The 24,215-nt window shown below is 35.1% G+C and overlaps 1 protein-coding gene across 1 annotated transcript in view; it reads left to right on the top strand.

Annotated features, from left to right (window-relative positions):
• Nucleotides 1-22,478, top strand: part of slc16a2 (solute carrier family 16 member 2) — a 41,686-nt gene extending 19,208 nt beyond the window's left edge. The window contains exons 2-7 of the mRNA XM_077247253.1: nucleotides 1,136-1,280; nucleotides 6,466-6,943; nucleotides 12,130-12,273; nucleotides 13,442-13,670; nucleotides 16,227-16,466; nucleotides 17,368-22,478. Coding sequence (XP_077103368.1) covers nucleotides 1,136-1,280; nucleotides 6,466-6,943; nucleotides 12,130-12,273; nucleotides 13,442-13,670; nucleotides 16,227-16,447 — 1,217 coding nt within the window. The 3' untranslated portion in view covers nucleotides 16,448-16,466; nucleotides 17,368-22,478. The remainder of the gene's footprint in view (nucleotides 1-1,135; nucleotides 1,281-6,465; nucleotides 6,944-12,129; nucleotides 12,274-13,441; nucleotides 13,671-16,226; nucleotides 16,467-17,367) is intronic.
• Nucleotides 22,479-24,215: the final 1,737 nt, after the last annotated feature.

Here is a 24,215-nt window from a genome sequence, read left to right as displayed (position 1 = left end):
ACTTTTCACGAGTGAAGATATTATTGCGCCAAGTCGAAGTGCTCAAAAGCACTTGTTATGGTATTCCGCCATACAATATAGTCATCAATTTTAAACGCTTAGAAAAGCGCAACGGTTTATTTTGTGTCACCAGCCCAGGTCAAGTTACACTACTCGAGTAACTGTGTTTACATAGGGAAAACGTGGAAGTGTTTGGTCGCTTCTCTGCTTGGCCCATATTTAGTGCATGGGCTAAGCTAAGTGCTAACATAGTTTTGCGGCAATACAGAGCGATATAGTGCACGCACTGAGACGAGAGAGGTATGTATCAACTCGTCTTAGTTAAGGGAATAACATAGTTTAATAAGAAAAACTGGTGGAGTATCCCTTTAATAAATCACAATCAATTCTAAATGTAGCGCAGCTTTTGCGGCTTCATGTCACGCCCATAAATAGTCCGTTAAACGCCCACAAGTCAATATTCATCGATTGCGAAACCATGGCAAACACAGAGAGGACAACCAAGAAACGTAACTTCACTCAATGTGAAGTAGAAATGATCGTTGGCGAGGTGGAAAAGAGGAGTGAAATGTTGTTTGGAGGGCACAGTGTGGGCATTACGTCATTACGCATTGTGATGGCATTTTAATACCATCCATTTGATTGCATCTGACAAGCTCCAGATGTGTCATGAGGATGAATTGCATAACATGCCAGTATTATTGCAGAGCATATTTCACTTTTATTTGTGCAAATATGTGTTGATTTGCATTTCTGTTGTAATCTTCGTTTGATTATGTTAGTTTTACACCGCAGGTCGATCAAACGGGTGTTCGTGTAGCTGTTAATTGTAAGACTTGCTTTTAAAGTCTTCATGTTATTTCTTTTACACAACGGTCTACAGTTTCACACACTTTCACGTGTTGTGAAACGACGGTGTCGCCATTTCTCATTTCACCCGTTTTTGTGCGCACGCCTGGGTCAGAGTTTGCGTGAAGGACCGCACATTTTCCCGTCAAGTTTGCTTTTTATAAATACCAATTATTGCGCTGAGAGCGTTACGCCTTCTTTTGTGCGTACGCAACGTTTATAAATGAGGCCCCTGGTGCTGTGTGTTCTCCTTTATTGATCACATGATTCTCTCTCTGGTTTCCAGCCTGGGTTGGCGCTCTGGCGATGGGGATGATCTTCTTCTGCTCTCCGGTGGTCAGCATGTTCACCGATCACTTCGGGTGCCGGAAGACTGCCGTCTGTGGAGCGTTCGTGGCCTTCCTCGGTCTTCTCACCAGCTCCTTCGCTACGTAAATGCCTTCGTTTTTCTTTTTTAATCCTTTGTACATTGAAATCCTTTTAGACATTTCATTGTGCATTTGAAATGTATGTGCTTTAAATCATAAATTTCCTGAAAATACAAATCCCACCATAAACATTATTTAAATTTACACTGTTATATTCACAGATATTTGGGATTAAATGTTGTTTATCAGTGCAAAACTGCCTAATAATGGCTTTTAGCAAATATACTGTTGCATCACATTCACACCACAATATTTATGGTCAATATTATTATGCATTTAAAAAAAAAAAAAAAAAATTCTTGTGCATTTTTCAGAAGAAAAATATTTTTCTCTAAAAAAAAAGATATATATATATATATATATGTATATTTTTTTTTTATTGGATTCTTGTTTAATATAACAATTGAACTGACAACTATACCATAGCTATACATAGAGCAAAGTGAAATCAAACGATATTTCTCTATAATATATATAGCATTAAATTATGCTTTTCTTCAGCATTTTTCCAAAAACAATATTTTTATGCAATATATTTATTATTATATGATTTATTTCCTGTGCATTTTTGCAAAAAAACTATATTTTTATCTATAATATTTATTGTTACATTATTTTTTCTTGTGTATTTCTGAGAAGAAAAATGTTTTTCTGTAAAGCATTTTTAATTGATTTTTTTTTCCATTAACTGTTGAACTGAACTGACAAATATAGCATAACTATATACACAGAACAAAATGAAATAAATCAATAAATGTTACTGTTCTCGGCAATGTGACACACAAATCTCCTGAGAGTGACCCATGCATTGGGATTTTATGTTTACTTGAGTTCGTTCATCCTTTTTAAAGCACATTTATTTTACCCAGAATGCTCAGCCAGTGTGTATGGACTAGACAAAGAAGTCAGGGATCATTCATATGTTCTTCACTGCATCTTTTCTTTGAATTTTGAGTTGTATTAGGTTGTACATGACGTACACAGCTTCATCACACTCAATGCAGTCTTTGTATATGTATTTGTGTGTGTGTGTGTGAGCTGTGATCTGCTGCTATGCATTAAGCCGTGTTCGAGATGTGTAAACATCCACACAGATATACAGGTCACAGTGCGCTGAACGATGCTTTGCTAATGCTCAAAAATGGAAACAAATATTTTTTTTCAAGATGGTCATATTATGCATTTATTTTATTTGATCAATTTTCATATCTGTTGAATTTAACTAACAGACATGCCATAACCAGATGAAATCAATTACTTTTTCCAAAATATTTAATATTATATTACATTTTTCCAAAAACAATATCTTTCTGTAAAATATTTATTATGAAAAGATTTTTTCTTGTGTGTTTACTGAAAAATATATATTGTTCAGTAAAATATGTATTATTATATAAATTCTTTCTTGTGCATTTTTCCAAAATATTTTATTGAAAAATAAAAATATTATTCAGTAAAATATTTATGATTTTTCGAAAAACAATTTTTGTCTGTAAAGTATTTATTATATGCATTTTCATATTCAATATATGTTGTATTAATGATTTAAATTATAAAATGAATTATTAATTCTCATAACTGTTGAACTGAACTGACAAACATGCCATAACAACAATAAAATCAATAATTTTTTCCTACAATATTTAATATTATATATATGACATTCTTCCAAAAACATAATTTTCTGTAAAATATTCATTATTATATTATTTTTTCTTGTGTATTTATAGAAAAACTATTTTTCAGTAAAATATTTATTACATGATTTAAGTTTTTTCCAAAAGCAATAACTGTCTGTAAAGTATTTGTTATTATAACGTTTTCCATTTGAATAAAAAAACAATGTTTCAATTTTTTTTGGGTGCATTTTTCCCAAAACAATACTTTCCTGTGAAAGATTTATTATTATTAGATTTTTTTTCTTTTGCATTCATCCAAAAATAAAAATTTTCTATAATCAAAATCTTATAATGTAAATGTTTGATAATCAGATTATCCATTTTGTAATGTTTTGTGCTTTAATATGCCCGTGCAGGCAGTGTGAGTCAGACACACATTCCTCTGTTTCTCTTTAACACTGCGTGAGTCAGTCTCCTGTCTTCACGTCTTTAGAGGAAACATAATTCAGGAGACGAATCACTTGCAGCCTCCTTAAGTGCTTATGTAAAAGGTTATTGAAAAAAACGCTTTAAACAAGAAGAACGCATACACACGCAGGACAGTGGGACATTTATGTAATCGTTGCTTTTTTTTTTTCTTCCCTTCTTTTCCTTCTCATTGTTTTCTCACAGTGTCCTCTTTCTGAGATCCTGGTGCGGTTTGACCGAGCGCTGGTTTTATTCCAAGCTCAAAAAACTCTTGCTGTTGTTAGAAACTGTTGGAGAGAAAAAAACAGTCCTGCTGCGTTTAGAGCCTGAAACACTCAACACACATGCTAACAAGTGCACACACACACACACACACACATACCGACAGACACACACAGTTGGAGAGAAAAAAACAGTCCTGCTGCGTTTAGAGCCTTAAACACTCAACAAACACACATGCTAACAAGTGCATACACACACACACACACATACCGACAGACACAAACAGTTGGAGAGAAAAAAACAGTCCTGATGCGTTTAGAGCCTGAAACACTCAACACACATGCTAACAAGTGCGCACACACACACACACACACACACACACACACACACAGTTGGAGAGAAAAAAACAGTCCTGCTGCGTTTAGAGCCTGAAACACTCAAACACACACACTGACAGACACACACACACACACACACACACACACACACATACACTGACAGACACACACAGTTGGAGAGAAAAAAACAGTCCTGCTGCGTTTAGAGCCTGAAACACTCAACAAACACACACACTGACTGACACACACACACACACACACACACACACACACACTGACAGACACACACAGTTGGAGAGAAAAAAACAGTCCTGATGCGTTTAGAGCCTGAAACACTCAACAAACACACATGCTAACAAGTGCATGCACACTGAGACACACACACACACACACACACACACTGACACACACACACTGTTGGAGAGAAAAAAACTGTCCTGCTGCGTTTAGAGCCTTAAACACTCAACAAATACTAACAAGTGCATACACACCGACACACACACACACACACACACTATTTGCTTCCCTTCCTCAGGCTTTGAACACAAATGTCTCCTGCAGGATCTCCATTCGATCTCGCAAAGACCCGCAATCCATCATTTGCGCAACTGTGTGTCTATAATTACGCAAATAATGTCTCCTGGTAGCTGTGTCTCGCACATTCTCTGGCTTTAGGAGTCAAAGGGCATATGGATGTGAAATACTTCAGTTTGATAAGGAAAATAAATCACTAGTTCAGCTTAAAAACTGCTTGTATCAATCCAGCACCTTATAAACATGACTTTGTTTCCAGGAAGAGTGTGGCACCGCTTGCAGGAGTTGAGAAGTATGGAAAGAGAAAAAAATAAATACTTTAACCCTTTCCTGGCCATTGACAGATTTTCCATCATTTATAGCTCACCGGATTTGTCACTGTTATACGGGGATTTAATTTTCGGCCATCCAAATTCTTTTGATATATTGCATGTTCAGATATTCATGCAACAAAATATGGTGGCGGTACATGCTTTTTAGTTAAACTAAAACTTAATAAATCTATATATCCATATTTTTAAAAATCCAAAATGAATAAAAAAAACAAAAAATTACACAGAAAATAAAATCTAATTTTAAATATTAACAAAAAATAGGTACCACTTTACAATAAAGGTTTCATTAGTGAACTAATAACGAACTGCAATTTTACAGCATTTATTAATGCTTTGTTAATTTCAACATTTCCTAATACATTATTAAAATCAAAAATTGTATTTCTTAACATTAGTTAATGCACTGGGAACTAACATGAACAAACAATGATTTTTTTATTACAAATATTAACAAATACAGTAACAAATGTATTGCTTACCGTTAGTTCATGTTAGCTACTGTAATACAATAACTAATGAAACCTTACTGTAAAGTGTTACAAAAAATATAATAGTACTATAATACTAATATAATAATATATTACAGTATTTTATTATATTATAGTATAGTATAATAATACTATTATAACAGATAAATATAATAGCGTCTCAGTGATGCAATTCTCTTCCAGAAGGAAATGCAGGCATACTCGTAGCATCTTCACATTAAACTGGGAAAGAAGAAATATCTTCAACAACAAAACAAGTAAAAAGATGCTAGTTTGAACTCAGTTTCTCACAAGTCACCTTCATTTATATAGCGCTTTTAACAATATAGATTGTTTCAAAGCAGCTTTACAGTGATAATAGGAAATTAAAGTAACAGAGATTGTTTTTGTAGAATAAAGTTCTTCTCCAGGTAAAGTTAGTTTTGATTGATTCACTTCCGTTGCAAAGATCATTAGTTATTAACTTTTCTCCACACAAACTTCAAAAACATGAATCTGTGAAAACGCTAACGGAGTGCACATGCGTATTATGTGTTTAGTCTATAGGAATGTACGCCTTTCTCTACAAATTGACCTCAACAAATGAACTGAATAGACACTGAAATATCTCGGGCTGCCCTCGACTAAAGATTTATACAGTCGACTAGCAGTCGTTCATTTAAGGCATTAGTCGAATAATCGCACGTTTATATTAATAAGGCATAAATCATAATAATGCGCCTTTAATTGTCTATATAAAATACATAGCCTAATCAGCGCTCAAATGCACACATAAAGCTTGCCACAGGCAAATGTAAAGATTATGAATGTGTCATGAAAAAAAGAAACAGGAGACTATCTAAACATTTTAATAATTTATTAGCAATGTTTTCTGTGTTTTGGGGTGCAGAGATGAAGTCACGATGCTGACTCGTCACTCGTTTTTTCCATTTGAATCTATTCATTCACATGTAGATATTTCAAGCTTTCTATATATATATTTCTCACGTCTGTGAGGCAAGTATACGCTCGCTGAGTTTCGGTTCTTTTATATCATCTACTGTATATGCACGTTTCATAATCTGAGAATATAAAATAGTGTTTAGGGGCTCGAGAACGCAAACCTTGAAATTGAAGAAAATCTAAATATATATATATATATATACATCACATTCCTCATGTCCTGTGTTCCTCTCTCTCTTCAGCACGCTGGGTCTCCGCTACTTCACATACGGGATACTCTTCGGCTGCGGATCCTCGTTTGCGTTCCAGCCGTCTCTGGTGATCCTGGGGCATTATTTCCGGCAGAGACTGGGTTTGGCCAACGGTGTGGTGACGGCGGGCAGCAGCCTCTTCTCGATGGGACTCCCGGTGCTCCTGAAGAAGGTGGTGGGGCCGCTGGGGCTTCCCAGAACCTTCCAGATCCTCAGTATCTTCATGCTGGTCCAGTCTCTGCTGGCCCTCACCTTTAAACCGCTCATGCCCAGCGGGATGATCCCGATGCCGGGCGTGGGAGTAGACGGACCGCCGTCAGGCCTGGAGTCGGCGGGCCGGTGGCAGAAGAGCCTGGGCAAAATCAGGAAGTACTTTAACGTGCGAGTGTTCAGCGTTTTGACCTATCGGGTTTGGGCGTTCGGGGTCGCTACTGCGGTTCTGGGATACTTCGTTCCCTACGTGCACCTGGTGAGTTCTGTGCGGTTTCTCAAAAATATTCTCATTAGTTTAGTGAGTGCTGTGCTGTTTTATTACCATTGTTATATTTTTTATTATTGCGATTATTCGCATCCAAAATAAAAGTTTTGTGTTGCAGCAAATTAGCACAAAAGATATATATATATATTTATATTTAATTAATTATAAATGTTTGAATTATTTTATAATTGACTGTAGTAGAATTAATTCTACAATTATTTAATCACTTCATCCAATGAACAGAAAGCATAATCATTGTTATATGTTTTATAATGCTGGGCGACGATTAATCGCATCCAAAATAAAAGTTTGTGTTTACATAATATATGTGTGTGCAATATGTATAATTATTTTGTGTGTATGTATATATATATATATATATATATATATATATATATAAACACACACATGCACATATTTCAGAAAAATGTGTTATTTATATTTAAAATATTTATATTTAGATATAATATAAATTATGTATAAATATATATGCAGTATATACGTGTAAATATTTCTTAATTATATAGATGCATGTGTGTGTATTTATGTATACAAGATAATTATACACAGTACACACTCGTATATTATATAAACACAAACTTTTATTAATGGTGATTAATCGTTGCCCAGCACTAATTTTTTATTAAGATTTATTTTATTTTTTTCTGTTTTCATTTTTAGTTTTAGTTAAAGTGCCCCATTATACTATTTTAAAGGCTTCTAAAAATCAAATTCGAAATATGAATAAATACTATAATAGTATATAAATATTACTAAAATAATACTATTGCATAATATACAAAAAAGTGTGAACATCACTTCATAATTTGTGTTTGTGCCACAATGTTTTAAAATAACTTGAGGATGACTAAATATGACAATTATTTTGTTTTTGATTGAACTAACTTTTCAGTTTTAGCACATCATTTATGTATGAAACTTGCAGTAGCTCTACTTTTTTTATTTACAATGCCATTAAAATCATTAAAAATTGAAGGAAATAAATTCATAGGAAGTTATTGTTTGTTGGCATGCCAATGCAGCTTAGTTAATACGAAAAAAAAGTCAATTTTAATTTCTGGACTGAATATTAAACTTGACATTTGCTGTTTTGCAGAGGCTGTTGTTTACAAGCTAATGACCATTTTATAAACACAAAACGCCTCCGATTTACAGCGGGTGTGCATTTAACATTGAGAACGGAGGAGGCTGTAGGAGCGACGCGCTCGGCACATGCATAAATAATGTTTTAGGGTTCTGTCAGCTGAAATATTTACTGCACTCTGCATGACAGAAAGCCTATGTGATGAGTACACACATGTTGATGATGAATTATTAACTCTGTGTGTGTCATCTCAGGTCAGACTCTGGGGATTTCTGTCCTTGTTTCACCTGTTGCCATAGTGATAGACATACTTTTACTCGGATACCCGACGTACATGGCCATAATGCTGCTCGCTCGCGCTTGCTTTACAAAGCAAATTTAAGCTTAGAATTAGTTGGACTGAGTGCATAAAAAGGGCTTTGGGTCACAGTTAAGGGGTAGGCCATAAAATGTGATGATATAAGAGGATGTTTCACTGTTTGCTGAAACAAAAGCGTGACGTAAATGGATCCATCATGCGTGCTTCTCTTTCGCTGTAAAACACAGTAATTCAATACCTTAATTGTTCAGAGTGTGGTTAATGGAGATGTGCTCAAATTAGCCGTGTTGCGCGGTAGCAAACTTACTGACATTTTTTCAAAATGTTTACTTTTTTTTTTTTTACAGTAAAAATGATTATTTTTACTGAAAAAATGTCAGTAGACATTTATATTCTTACAAAATATTCTTACTTCAAATAAATGCTGTTCGTTTGATCTTTCTATTCATCAAAGAATCCTGAAAAATATGTATTAATAATCATAAATGTTTCTTGAGCATCAAATCATCATATTATAATGATTTCTGAAGGATCATGTGACACTGAAGACTGGAGTAATGATGCTGAAAATTCAGCTTTGATTACAGTAATAAAATACATTTTATAGTATATTCACATAGAAAACAGGGTATTTTGAATGGTAATAATATATTTTTTTTTTACTGTATTTTTGATCAATTAAATGCAGCTTTAGTAAGCAGAAGAGACTTCTTTCAAACGCATAAAAAAATCTGACCAACCCCAGACTTTTGAGCGGTAGTGAAATGTAATGCAGGCTGTAGACAGATGTAAGGAAACTGGAAGTGTGTGTGTGTGTGTGTGTGTGTGTGTGTGTGTGTGTGTGTGTGTGTGTGTGTGTGTGTGTGTGTGTGTGTGTGTGTGTGTGTGTGTGTGTGTGTGTGTGTGTGTGTGTGTGTGTGTGTGTGTGTGTGTGTGTGTGTGTGTGTGTGTGTGTGTGTGTGTGTGTGTGTGTGTGTGTGTGTGTGTGTGTGCATTTAAGTTGTGTTGATATGTCAAAACGTCGGTATGTGTTTGAAGCAAGTGTTTATTTGGTTAGGTGTGTGTGTGTGTGTGTAAAGTTAATGAGAGAAACCTTTCCCCCTCGCCTCAGTCTCACTCTTCCACCTTCAGTCGTGTTTTTTCAGGCATCGGACCAGAAGTAAACACTTTGCCCCGGCTTTTGTTGTACGTGTGTGTGTGTGTGACGCTCTGTGGTGAAATAAGAAAGCCCTTTCTTCGCATTAAACCTAAATATGAAATCTCATGGCTTTTGATGTGCCCCTAAGGTTTTCTCATTCAAGCCGTTTTCAAAAGACTGTGATCTCTAGGGTCAGGAAATGCTTCTAAAGGATTTTTTTATTTTTAACCCCATGACCTCCCCCTTCCCTTCTTAGAAACAAAGGCGTCTATGAGCGGAAATATTCAACTTATAGCTGGCTTTCCTGTGTTCCCAGCACAGAGCCGCATTAATGCCATGGTTGATGAGGCTGAAGAAAAGGAGCTTTGATGAAGACGATGGCCATACAAAGCCAACCGTTCAGTCCAGCGATGATTAAATCACGGGAATCTCACTTAACTAGCACTTCTATGTCAACAAGAGATTAATGTTTGTGTGTTTGGATAAGATACTACTGAGTGGAGAGTATAAAAAGATAATTTGATGTTAGACAAACAGACAGACAGACTATTGTTCAAAAGTTTTTTGTTTTATTTCCCTGCTCAACAAGCCTGCGTTTATTGATCCAAACTAAGTAAAAATATTGTGGAATATTATTACAATTTAAAATAACTGTTTTCTATTTTAATACGTTTTTAAATGTAACTTATTCCTGTAATGGGAAGCGTAATTTTCAGCATCATTACTCCAGGTGTCACATTATTGAGTTTCAGTTTTAACATTTTTCCATTTGTTCCATGTTTTCTGTGGTATATCCTGAAATTCAGTTTCAGATTCAGTACCATTTTGTTTCTTCAGAAATCATTCTAATATGCTGATTTTCTGCTCAAGAAGCATTTCTGATTATTATTAATGTTGAATACAGCTGTGCTGCTTCATATTTTTATTTTTATATTGGGTAGACAGGCAGACAGACATTATAGATAGATGGACAGATAGATAGATAGATAGATAGATAGATAGATAGATAGATAGATAGATAGATAGATAGATAGATAGATAGATAGATAGATAGATAGATAGATAGATAGATAGAAGACAGACATTATAGATAGCTGGACAGATAGATAGATAGATAGATAGATAGATAGATAGATAGATAGATAGATAGATAGATAGATAGATAGATAGATAGATAGATAGATAGATAGATAGATAGAGATAGATAGATAGATAGATATAGATAGACAGACAGACAGATAGATAGATAGACAGACAGACAGACAGACAGACAGACAGACAGATAGATAGATAGACAGACAGACAGATAGATAGATAGACAGACAGACAGACAGACAGACAGACAGACAGACAGACAGACAGACAGACAGACAGATAGATAGATAGATATAGATAGATAGACAGAAGACAGACAGACAGACAGATAGATAGATAGACAGACAGACAGACAGACAGACAGACAGACAGACAGACAGACAGACAGACAGACAGACAGATAGATAGATAGATATAGATAGATAGACAGAAGACAGACAGACAGACAGATAGATAGATAGCTAGATAAATAGATAGATAGATAGATGACAGACAGACAGACAGACAGACAGACAGACAGACAGACAGACAGATAGATAGATAGATAGATAGATAGATAGATAGATAGATAGATAGATAGATAGATAGATAGATAGATAGATAGATAGATAGATGACAGACAGACAGACAGACAGACAGACAGATAGATAGATAGATAGATAGATAGATAGATAGATAGATAGACAGACAGACAGACAGACAGACAGACAGACAGATAGATAGATAGATAGATAGATAGATAGACAGACAGACAGACAGACAGACAGACAGACAGACAGACAGACAGATAGATAGATAGATAGATAGATAGATAGATAGATAGATGACAGACAGACAGACAGACAGACAGATAGATAGATAGATAGATAGATAGATAGATAGATAGAGATATAGATAGACAGACAGATAGATAGATAGACAGACAGACAGACAGACAGATAGATAGATAGATATAGATAGATAGACAGAAGACAGACAGACAGACAGATAGATAGATAGAGATAGATAGATAGATAGATAGATAGATAGATAGATAGATAGATAGATAGATAGATAGATAGATAGATAGATAGATAAATAGATAGATAGATAGAAGACAGACAGATAGACAGACAGACAGACAGACAGATAGATAGATAGATAGATAGATAGATAGATAGATAGATAGAAGACAGACAGATAGATAGAGATAGATAGATAGATAGATAGATATAGAAAGACAGACAGACAGACAGACAGACAGACAGACAGACAGACAGACAGACAGATAGATAGATAGATAGATAGATGACAGACAGACAGACAGACAGACAGATAGATAGATAGATGACAGACAGACAGACAGACAGACAGATAGATAGATAGATAGAAGACAGACAGACAGACAGATAGAAGACAGACAGACAGACAGACAAACAGATAGATAGATAGATAGATAGATCGAAGACAGACAGAAAGAAGACAGACAGATAATCTTGCATGTGTAATGTTAATCTGATGTGTTTCCTGTGTCGGCACAGATGAGCTTTGTGAAGGAGCAGTTTGAAGACACTCAGAGGGAATGGCTTCTGCTCGTGTGTATCGGAGCGTCGTCTGGGGTCGGGCGGCTGATGTTTGGGAAGATCGGAGACCTCATTCCCGGAGTAAATAAAATCTACTTGCAGGTACGGAATGTTTGTGATGAATATTTCCATAACCGCAAGAAATCAGCAACTCTAATGCGATGCCGCCAGAGCATGAAATGAAATCAGAGACACTCAAGGTCACAAGGTCATCAGTGGCTTCAGCGTTTCTGAAGTTCATGATGCATGTTCTCAAAGTGGAACAAATTTTGAATCAGTTTTTATCATTAGTGATATACTAACGTGAACAGAATTTCATATATACAGGGCTGAAAAATTAGCTATAGAAAGTATGTGCACTATATTAGGCTATATATTTATTATATTTTTACATATATCATTAAAATATTATAACGTTGTTATTATAATAAAAACGCATTATATTTAAATTGAGTTGTTATTTTTGACCTTTAACAATAATACCAGCTATGCTGCTTTTGATATTGTCAACTTTTTTTAACATCTATGTAATTTGTTAATTTACTTATTATTATTATTATTATTTATTTATTTACTACATTCTATGTTTGTATTTTATTTTTATTTTCTTGGAGTCTACCAGGGGTGGGTTCTAGATTTGTATAGTTGCTTTTTGCTTTGTATTTTTGTGTTTCTTGACTTTAAAAAAGAAAACTCAATAAAGAGTTCTTTAAAAAAATAATTATATATATATATATAAATACCAGCTGACAGGGCTCTCTGTGTGTTTACAGCATCTCACATTTTTTTTTTCTTGAGAAAAATTAACATGTATCTACTGTACCTAGTATTTATCCAAATGAATTGATATTGAATCAAGATCAGAATCAAATCACAGGAATTACATTGAAATCGTGAAATTTGTGTCAAGCAATAATAAAAACAGTAGCATACCAGTCACCATGTAAATATTGTAACATGTTGGCACTAAACTTAAAATTCAGTTTAGTTACCAAATGTTGTGACAATCACAATACACTTATTGTGATGCAAGTTTTTTTTTGCATCATTTTTTAATAAAATGCTAAATTCAAAAGTTGGCAGTCCTGATACAATAGCCTTATATATATATATATATATATATATATATACTGTATATATATATATATATATATATGAAAGCCCTTTTCTATGGTATTTTTCCACTTACATGTATTAGATTAATTTAAGCTTTGATGGATCAAACTCTCCACGTTCTTAGATGATTGTGTGTGTTTATATGTGTGTGTAGGTGGCTTCGTTCATATTGCTGGGCCTGATGTCGATGATGATCCCTCAGTGCGCCACGTTCGAAGGTCTGGTGGTGGTTTTCGTACTGATGGGCTTTTGTGACGGCTGTTTCATCACTATCATGGCCCCCATCGCCTTTGAGTTGGTCGGGCCGATGCAGGCGTCTCAAGCCATCGGTTACCTCCTCGGCCTCATGGCCATACCGATGACAGCGGGACCCCCGATCGCAGGTCAGGGGCCATTTCATAACCAAATAGTAGGGGTGTAACAATGTATCGTGTCACAATATATCGCAATACAGAAATGTATAAATATGTATCGTGGATAGTGACCATATTTATTGTGTATAGTTCACTCAAAATGAAAATTACTGTGAGTTTTAGTCTCAGTTCTACATTAAACTACTATATATAATGTTGATTATAATGTATAATAATGCAGTGAGGGAATATTTGTGGGACCTGATAATGTTTGATGTTACCAGTAAAAAGTGGCCGAGATTATTTTAAATATTTCTAGTCATTGACAGAGTGAAAATTCGTCTAAAATAATTCTGTTTTCAGCTTCAGAATCATGAATATGTTTATTCTGGTGTCTCTATTGTCCTGTGCATTGGGTTATCAGGACCAAGTCCAAGCCTATTCATTTACACACACAATGTAATATCAAATTTAGCATTTTAATCAACAGGACATTTTTGTTAACTTTTTATCATATGTGTTGGAGTATCGCAGTAATATTGAATTGTGAGTTCAGTATCGGGATATGTGTTTCCACCACAGAATAAAACATTTTAAAAGATAATTGAGACTTTACATCTCACAATTCTGACTTTATAACACGCAAATGTGACTTTATATCATGCAATTCTGACTTTCTCTGAATTGCGAGATATAAAGTCAGAATTGCGTGATATAAAGTCGCATTTGCGTGTTATAATGTCAGAATTGTGAGATATAAAGTTGCAATTGTGTGTTAAGTCAAATTCTAAGGAAAAAAGGACTGACTTTTTTCGTGTATATGTTTATATCTCATGTTTATATTGGATGTTTATATTTTACAATTCTGACTTTATAACACAATTGCGACTTAATATCATGCAATTTTGGCTTTATATCTCCCAACTGCATGTGATAAAGTCAGAATTGCGATTCTGTTTTCAGAATTCAATTCTGAGAAAAAAGTCAGTCTTTTTTTCCTTAGAAATGGACTTTATAACACAATTGTGACTTTATATGACGCAATTGTGAGATAAAAAGTCAGAATAGTGAGATAAAAAGTCGCAATTACCTTGATATTTTTTATTCTGTGGCGGAAACAAGCTTCCATAGACTTGTATCAAAAACATTAAATAATCTTACTGACCCCAAACATTTGAACGGTAGAGTATATATATATATATATATAATTTATTTATTTAATGCTCAATGGTCTTTGTGCTGCAAGTGAATTCCTCTCTTCCATGCAGCGTAACTAATTTCCATCTAAAGACACACAATCTTTTTTATAAAACTTGTAGATAAATAATGAAAATGTGATTTAATCAGCCAGCATGCTGATCTTGGCTGCGTTTCCCAGATAAGACACACACACACAACAGGCTAAGTGTTTTCCCAGTTTATGGGTCCGGTGGACAGGAAGGAGATTTATTTTGTTGGGTAAACTCCAAGGTCTCCCTGTGAGCACATTTAGTTTGGACTGTTGACATAAATGCTCTTGTTCACGACGGTCTCCATATGTTTTCAGTTCCGAAACCAAACCCAAGCTTTCATTTTGAAGAATTGGACATAATAACATCTACTTGTACTCCAGTAAATGGACCTTATATTTGCAGGTCTCAAGGTTCATTTGTAAAATACTGACGTTACCTGTCGGTTTCAGGAACGCTGAGAACTTGAAGCATCATTTATATGATCTGGTTTCAAAGCGTTGGCCTTCACGGCAGGAGCATTACAACTAGGTTTGGATTGGCCGTCACATGCTGTTATTTCACATACTTGGACTTCTAAATGTTTATTTAAGTTTCAAGAGATCTTATATCTTTTGTATCAGACACTGGGGAGAATCTTACCGAAGTCTAAACAGCTTGTGTGGTTGTTTTGCTTGAGATTCGTTCCAGACCTCAAGCCTCATTGAAATTCCCGGAGAAGGATATTGAAATCGAGTGGCGGTCACAGTGGGGAGTCTCAGTTGAATTTAATCGCATTAGTTCCATTCTTTAGCCGTCTTTTTATTTAAAGTCAACATGAAATCAAAATCGACCCCATTTTCTTCATGGCTTATGTTTTTCTAAAGGAAATCTTTATTTTCTTTTAACATTTCTTTTAATTTTTAATTTTCACACACACACACACACACACACACACACACACACACACACACACACACACACACACACACACACACACACACACACACACACACACACACACACACACACACACAATATCCAGAGGTGAAGAATATATTTCTATTTTTTTGTAAATGTTTAATATTTTCATCATATATATATATAAATATTACACAATCATCCTGTTCCAGAGGTAAAGCAAATACACACACATGTATATATATATATTTGCTCGACCTCTGAAATGACTTAATAAACATAGTTATTTAAAGCTTGCAACAATAATAGTAAACATTTCCTTTTTAAAGATATTCTCATCAGGTCATATGAGGTGCTCTTCAGCCTGAACTAGATCTTTTCCTCATTGAACATTTTGTGTTAATGCCGTTTCATCTCACATATGTTCTTTTTTTCCTCATCACATCTTCTTTCTCAGGCCTTCTTCGTGACCATTTTGGAAACTACTACGTGGCGTTTTATCTGGCGGGGATTCCTCCAATAGTGGGGGGGATCGTGATGTTCTTCGTGCCTCTGGTGCACCGGCGCGCGCAGAGACGGCAGAAAGAGCTCAACGACCCAAGCATGGACAAGATGTTGAAGAACTGCTCCAACGGAGACATGCTGCCAGGATACACCGACATGGAGACGCACATATGAAGCCCACAGACACACAGAGGTAGCAGCTAAAGCAAAAAATCATCCCAATTTCAGCAGTAAAAGACTGGAAAAATGCTGTGTTAAAAAGATGTTAGTTGGCTATGGATTAGCTTCCTTATATTCCATACGCTTACAAACTGTAATTAATGTCAGGGGACATACAATACAATGTATATATATATATATATATATATATATATATATAAACATGAATTGCCAGCAGTGTTATTTTAGTTCTATTAAAACTATGAGCTTTTATAGTTTTAGTTTTCAATTTTAGGTAATTATTGTAGGTATGGCTTTTGCCATATTATTAGTTTATTTCATTTGACATATTGCTATGTGTGTACAGAACAGGATTAAACACTAAAACACTAAAAGGTGAAGTTTCCCAAATTTAACTGTAATGTGTATGTGGCCTTCGATTTATCATGTGACTTTCTCTTTACCACGTGTGTATTTTTGGTGGTTGTCAGTGTATTATAAAGGTAAAACAAATTATTTTAGTATTTCAGATGTTTGGTATTTTAACATCATATCACTTTTTTTTTAAACTGTCAATTTAAGTTAAATCAGTCAAACTTAAAATGCTGCTGTTTTTTGTTTTTTTTACCATAAATTTCAGATTTGTTTTACAATATTAAAAGTAACAAATTTTGCATTTCTTCCTTTTAAATTGTTCAAAAACTCAAAAAGCTGGTTTTCAATGCGTTCCACTTTATACAAAAATAAATAAATTGCAAAATACACTTTTCATGCATGCTTAGAAATGTTTATGGCTTGCGATTTTCTCTTTTCTCTTGCCAAAAAAGTAAATTTTGGACTCTGAGTTTTTACATCTAAGATAGCTGAAGGGCTGCTTAAGCTTAATATTTGATGTGTGACATGAAAACCTGTCTGTTGTTCCTCTCTCTCCGCAGGGATTCATCAGTGTGTGTCAGAGATGGTGTATTTCCTCTTGGCTTGTCTCTAATCAAACTCGAGGTCTCAAGGCTTTCCCCCTTGCTCTTCTTCTGTGCTGGAGAGGAGATGTGATCGTCCAATCCCACGCTGCCGTTTCCACCAGATCCCGAGCGACTGAGCGACTCCCGAATGCGGATTCGTGCCGTGCTCGTGTTCGAGCAGAAACTGAACCGAGAGCTCAGCCATCGCTTCAATTACGACCTTTAAAAAGGAAACAAAACCTTCATCAATTCGACGTGTTTTACAGAGAAAAAGAGATTGTAGATCTTTATTTCCATTTATTTTCTAGATTATGCAAATCAGATTTGTATGTTTCGATTTTTAAAAAATCCTCCATAGCGTAAGATTTACGAAACGTTTATGAGAAAAATCCGTCTTTCCTCGTGCACTTTCTGCTATCGACATTAATAACCTCAGCCGTGTACCGCAGCTGTTAGTGCATCGCTTATGAATTATGTAGAAATGCACACTAAACAAGGAACCATTTTTATGGATTTTTTTAAAAAAAAGCTAATCCTCTGTCCTTAGTGCATAGCTGATCACTGAATTTAAATTTAGCAGATATTACTAAGGAGTTCACAAACTGTGCCATGAGCCTCGAGCCAGATGAAAACTATAGGAATCCGTAGAGCTAGGAATCAATAAAGGAAATAATTCGAAATTATATTTTGCATAATTTTTGTTTTGTTTTGTTGAATTTTCCACCAAATTCATATAATGCAAAAACAATCTTATTTTTTATCATCACAATACAGCAAACAAAGTCATCAAATCCGGATGAATAAATTAAATCAGTACAACAAATGCCAGACTATAAAAAAATGATTTTTTGAGGTTGTAAATTAAACAGATTATAGGAGAAAACACTTTTTTTTATTTTTTCTACTTAAAAATGTCATGTTTAATCCAATGTGTTACTTGTCATTTCTGAGTGAAAATAGTTTTGATGTAAATCCTACAGCAATTTATTTTTTCAGTGCACCGTTTATGCAAAATATAATTTCTTATTTTTAGGGTAAAATATGACCCAGACATATATCGACATTTTTCGTGAGATCCACTCAAGGACAGAATTACTACATTTGCTAGAACTATGTTTTTAAAATCTAAATATGTGTCTTTTTTCCACATTTGACTCCCATTTATTGTATTTTTTTAAGAATTTATATTTTGGTTATATGTATTGTGTCTCGTTTGTTATATTGGGAAAAAAATCTGGCATTTGAATTGAATGGACTTTGAGGTTCTTATGAAGACAATCAAAGCGTGATCTGAACTGAACGATGACTGTAAAACTGTCACATCTGTGATTCTGTTTAAGAATGGAAAGAACAGATTGCTCTAAGCAAAACTACAGTAGTATTATACAAAGTGGGCCATGTTTATGAGTATTAGTGAATTATTATGCGAAGAACATGATATATGAAGCTGTTTTTTGTCTTTATTTTGGTCGATAACTTAAACATGTCTGATGTATTTGGTGAGAGCAGTCATTAGCTTTTTCTCAATCTCTGTTCCAAAAACCAGTGAGATATAACAATTCATTTAAGAGAAATAGATTGATTTAGATGAGGCATATATTCCCCCTAGTGGCCTATATGAGTCTTTGAGTCTGTAAAAAAAAAGTCAACAAACTAAAAAAATATTTATTGTAATCTTGATAAAACGGATTTAATAAAATTGGTATCAAAAAAAGTATCGTTCAGGAACCATTATCGGTATAGACATTTCTTGAATGATACCCAGTCCTATTGATATGCTGCTTTGTTTACGCAGAGCCCGTCTACGGAGAGCCTGTTCACTCCCTATTAAGTCCTATTGTACTGTATTTTGGTTGTAGTTCCACCAGAGTTCCACTGGGGGGCGATCGCCATGAGTGCAAAATGAATGGGAGTCTATGGAGCTAGACGGCTAAATTTGTCTCTTTCACCCGATTGCCGTTGAGAAATATCAGATTTGATTGTAGGTTTTGCAAGTTCAACATGGGTTATAGGTGGAAAGTTGAATGAACGAGTACTTATGTCCTTTCGATTTCTTACAGGTTGAGATGTTGTTGCCCATAAGATGCTAGCATTCTGCTAATGAACGCTGATTGGTCAGTGAAGGACTGATTACGACCAGATATACCGCCTGATGGCATCGTGGCATGCGAAGCGGGACCAGAATGTTAAGGCGGACTTAACTCATCTAGCACGTGTATTTCCCTGTGTCAGCTGTGTTGTCGATGCCTCGAGAGAAAAGAAAGTGCAGATCGCGAAAGCACCAAAGTGACTGAAGGATTGCCGTAAAGAAGTATCTCTGGTCGCACGATGTGTATGACGTCATTGAATTTTAAAAGAGTTTTTAAAGCAAATGAGTGACTCTAAAAAATCTAACAGCCAGCAATGATTAATTTCTTTGCGTTTCCTTTTGAATACAACATTCAAATTACTAGACAAAAAATTATATCCTGAGAAAAGTGGATTTTGAGGGGTATATCTCCATAGACCTCCATTCATTCTGCACTCGTCCTGTGAGCGCCCTCATGTGGAGCCAGAGTGGAACTGCAACCAGTTCAGAAGCCGGAAGTTTACTGGGAGTGGAAGTTCTCCCCTCATTAGACATTCTCTGGTTTACGGTTGTTTGTATCTCTTCTTCGACTATTGCACAATACATCACAGCTGCGTATAATGCCATCTACTGGACTCTTCTGTCTCAATATTCACTGTGCACGTGCGCTGTTGTGCACAGACACAAACATTGGGCTGAAGTATACATTGGGCTATAGAAACATGCTGATTTCAAACTGTAAAACTCAATTGTAAATTGAGTGCCATTTGCCTATATAGAGCATTTCCCATCAGTCTCTTGGGAAGTTGTATAATGGTTAGGATTTTGTCTCGGTCTCACTAGTATTTGGAACAGAGCTGTAGTTTCTCTCTTTTGCACGTATGCTGTCCTTTCATCCGTCTATTTGTCAACTATTTCCCAGAAGCCCTTTAACCAGCGGTTTCTGTCCGTATGAGCTAATTAACCTCGTTTCGGGTACATTTTTCTCAGAACTCATCAGATGCCCTGTTTAAAAAGCAAACGATGGTCACGATCTTAACCAAACTGCCTCAATCCTTTAGGTTTAACCAGACCACAGATTTTAGTACTGTGTGATCATGTTTTCTGATGTTTTTTTTTAGCTAAACTGATTGATTGATTGATGTCCTTATTGGAAAAAGAAGTAATCGTGCATACCTCAGAAGTCTGTTTAATGGTTATAATGATACATGTCGGACCCTGGTGCGTTTAGTTTGTGTTGGTTTGTTTCTGAAAGCCATGATCCCTGTTTCTCTCTAATTTACATGATCAGCGTGTGATTATCATATCGGTTTAGCGGTGCTCGTGATTGCAGGCCCTGAAATGAGTCCTCATCCAAACGCTGATCTCTCCTTAGAGTTTTGGTCGTGCCATTTTTTACTGATGGGTGTGTTTTTATATGCGTGAGAGATGAAGACAAAGAACGAGAGAGACAGACAGACACATTCAGAAACTCAGGGAGTGCAGAAGTTTTTCATTTTTCATCACCCATGCGTATTATTGCACGCTGGATTCATAAATCTCTGTTACGCAACACATGTTATCAATAATGGAATTTAGAGCCTAAATATTTGGGTGAACCTCAAGAAAAAACACATCTAGTTCATATTTAAAATCTGATAAATATATATTATATATATATATATAATTGGAAATACAACCAATTTTGACAATCATTTTCACATTACATTAACGAGATTGAGATGTTTTTTGCATTACAGTAATAATAATAGGGCAGGAAAATTCTTCATTTATGAAAATGAAAATAATGTCAAATATTGATGGTCCTAAAGTAAGTTTACCTTAAACAAATGATAATTGAGTGACATTCACGCTCACATTAATTTCAGACGCTCTTGTGTTCACGCCGCTTATGTCTTCCATTAATGCTTTTGTCTGGTTTCAGACAAACTTGTATGTAGGGAATGTGGTTTGTTTGTCTGTCTCTCTCTTGTTTTTTATTATGGTTTTGCTTTAGTTCATTTTAACCTTCTAGACATTTAAAGATTAAGGCTTTTGTTTGAATTTTTTTCTTTTTTAACCTCCAACCACCCAACTTCTTTCTGGTATGTAATGTTCACTTTATATGATCCAGTAATTATTTTTTTTTTTTTTTGCATCATCAAATATTATTTTATCCTATTTCAGTCCCTGATCTCACTTTTGTAAAAAAGGTTGCGAATACTGTTACATGACGACCAATAAAAACAACAATTTCATTTTTTTCTTACCTCACGAAACTGCCTTTTCCCATTTACTTGATTCTGTTTTTTTTCAAGGCCAGATTATATCCTACTTTTTGTATTTATCTGTTTGTTTTCCTACATATTGCAAAAGGAATCTAATCTAGGGGACGCAATAATCTTTATTTTTCTGTAAATGTTGAACTGATGCGCAAACATAGTAAAGGTCTCTTTAGCTTTGGGATCAATACTTTTGACTGCTTTCTGCACTTTCTGATGTGTCTGCACGCATTTCCACCAGGCTTCTCTATTATATCGTTTACAGTTGTCAACACAACAAAAACTGTACTTAGTACAGTACATTTCTCATATATGCATACATAGATAAACCAGAGTTGACCTCTAGGGGTCGGGGAGAGGTCAAACACTGTGACCTCTAGTATATATTGTGTCTGTCCCACCCGGTGCTTGCGTGTACTACAGCGACACAAGCTATAAAGCCTGATACAGGCGATATAGGGCTTCAATTAACAGCATTTCTCATTCTAAACTACCATAACAGGCCAGTAAAGTGCAGTAAAATGCCTCGCATTATTTTTCTCTTTCTCACTCAACTGTTCTCACTTTACACAACTTGCAGCACTTGTTTTCTGAACCTCAATCATCATCCTCATCATCATGAAAAAATAGGGATTTTAAAGGATTATTGAAGCTGAGCTGCTAGAAATGTAATTTTGTGTTTATGTGAAAAATATTTTTTGCTCCTGTAATTTTCGTTTGTTTTCTATTCAACCAACAATAAACATATTACACACCAATTGTTTGTGTTTCAACAGTATTTGCTATGTTTAAAGTATGCAGTTTTGGTGATCAAAGACGTGTTTTTAAGGGATAATTGACTACAGGGGGACTTTAATATTTGAAACTGCATTTTGCTAGAAACCAGGCCCCACACTGCAAACACAACGGATGAAAAAAGGCCTCTGTTTATATCCTAAAATCAAGAGAAATAATGACTTTTCATTATGCGTGTTTATTCTGTACAGTCCTTTTTACTCTGAAACCTGCTGAGTAAACTATATACATCAGAGCTGTTTAAAATGTGTGTGTGTGTGTGTGTGTGTGTGTGTGCAATGTTAAGATTAGCGAGAGAGAAAAAAGGAAAACTTCCATGAAATTACAGGAAATATTTGAGATGTTGGTCAAGGCTTTTGTGCAAGACTTGATCACAAACAATGTAGCATTATTACTCATCTTTTTCATATTAATCAACTCGTTACATACCATTGCGAATGTTTTTCTTTGAAAAAATAATTTCTTGGAATCAGTAGTTGAAATCTTTCCGGAATATGCAGATGTTAGAATAAAACTTTAGCTTATGTTGTTTAGGTAGCAGCAACATACTTCTGTAACAACATCAGGTAAAATGACCGTTGAAAATTGCGATTTGATCAACTTTACATTTTAAATACAAGTTTTGATAATGCCCCTCAGCTGTTCTAAATTCACTGTAAACCACAGCTTCACGGGGCTTATTATAAAACGGTTAGTCAATTAAAGTTATTATTTTAATATTTATGCAATGAGGTTACAGGTGTATGTGAAGTCCCGCTGAAATGCCTTGAAAGCCGCATCTATTCTGCGGGCCTTTATAAAAGGGGGCGGGGCTTCAGATTCTAGAGAACATTTGATTGGACAGAAAATCTGATGAGAAGTGATGTCATCAAAATCATTTATTCATATTGGCGGAAGTCAGAGGCTCTAAGTTTTGAATACTAAAAGCCAAAAACTTCAATTTTGATTTCATGGGGACTTTCTAATGGGACTCAACCAATCAGAACCAAGGACAGGAACTACGCGTTGGTCTGATAAAAAAAAAAACTGCAAACGGGCAGAATACAAATACGAAAGGGGGCACTAAAGGAGGTAAGATATATATTTATATATAACTCCTCAGGTTCGCACAAATGTCAGAATAGCTAATTTCGTCGAAAGGCGACGAGTTTCTGTCTAAATTAACAGTCAAACAGTCGAAACACTGCAAAAATGTCTTTCTAAGAATTGTCAGTAGAGAAAAATCTCCAGACAACATGAGCTGTGGAAAATTATAAGTGATCAAGGAGCTTTATACAGCCTTTTACAGCAGATGCCATTGAAAACACGTTAAGTCTATCCCTCAACAGCCTCGCTTTCATTAACAACATGACCTAGAAACAAACGTGCTCACTAGCATAATTGACATACATGATATTTTTAATGAATTTTAATCTTAAAATGAATCTTTATGAGATTAAAATTAAATGATGTAAACGTTACAGGCCTTCAGAAGGCGTGGAAGTGTAGTGACACCTTTGAGCCAACAGGTGGCGCTCACTGTCTGTTTAATTTAAATATTTAATATCATTCACCAGGCAGCAGTGGGCTCCGTTTTTGCCCCTGGTCAAAAGGATTCTTACACGACATCTAAGTGGACTGTTTATTAAATAAAAGTTTGGTCTTGGACCGGTAATTACGCAACATGAACCTCACAGAAACACACCCGAATACCGTATCAA

Source organism: Siphateles boraxobius, unplaced genomic scaffold (assembly GCF_051911475.1).
Source record: "Siphateles boraxobius isolate OS27281-9 unplaced genomic scaffold, OSU_SipBor_1 3, whole genome shotgun sequence".
In the NCBI taxonomy this organism is placed as follows: Eukaryota; Metazoa; Chordata; class Actinopteri; order Cypriniformes; family Leuciscidae; genus Siphateles; species Siphateles boraxobius.
Note: the sequence above shows the minus strand (reverse complement) of the source record. Positions and strands in the feature narration are given on the sequence as shown.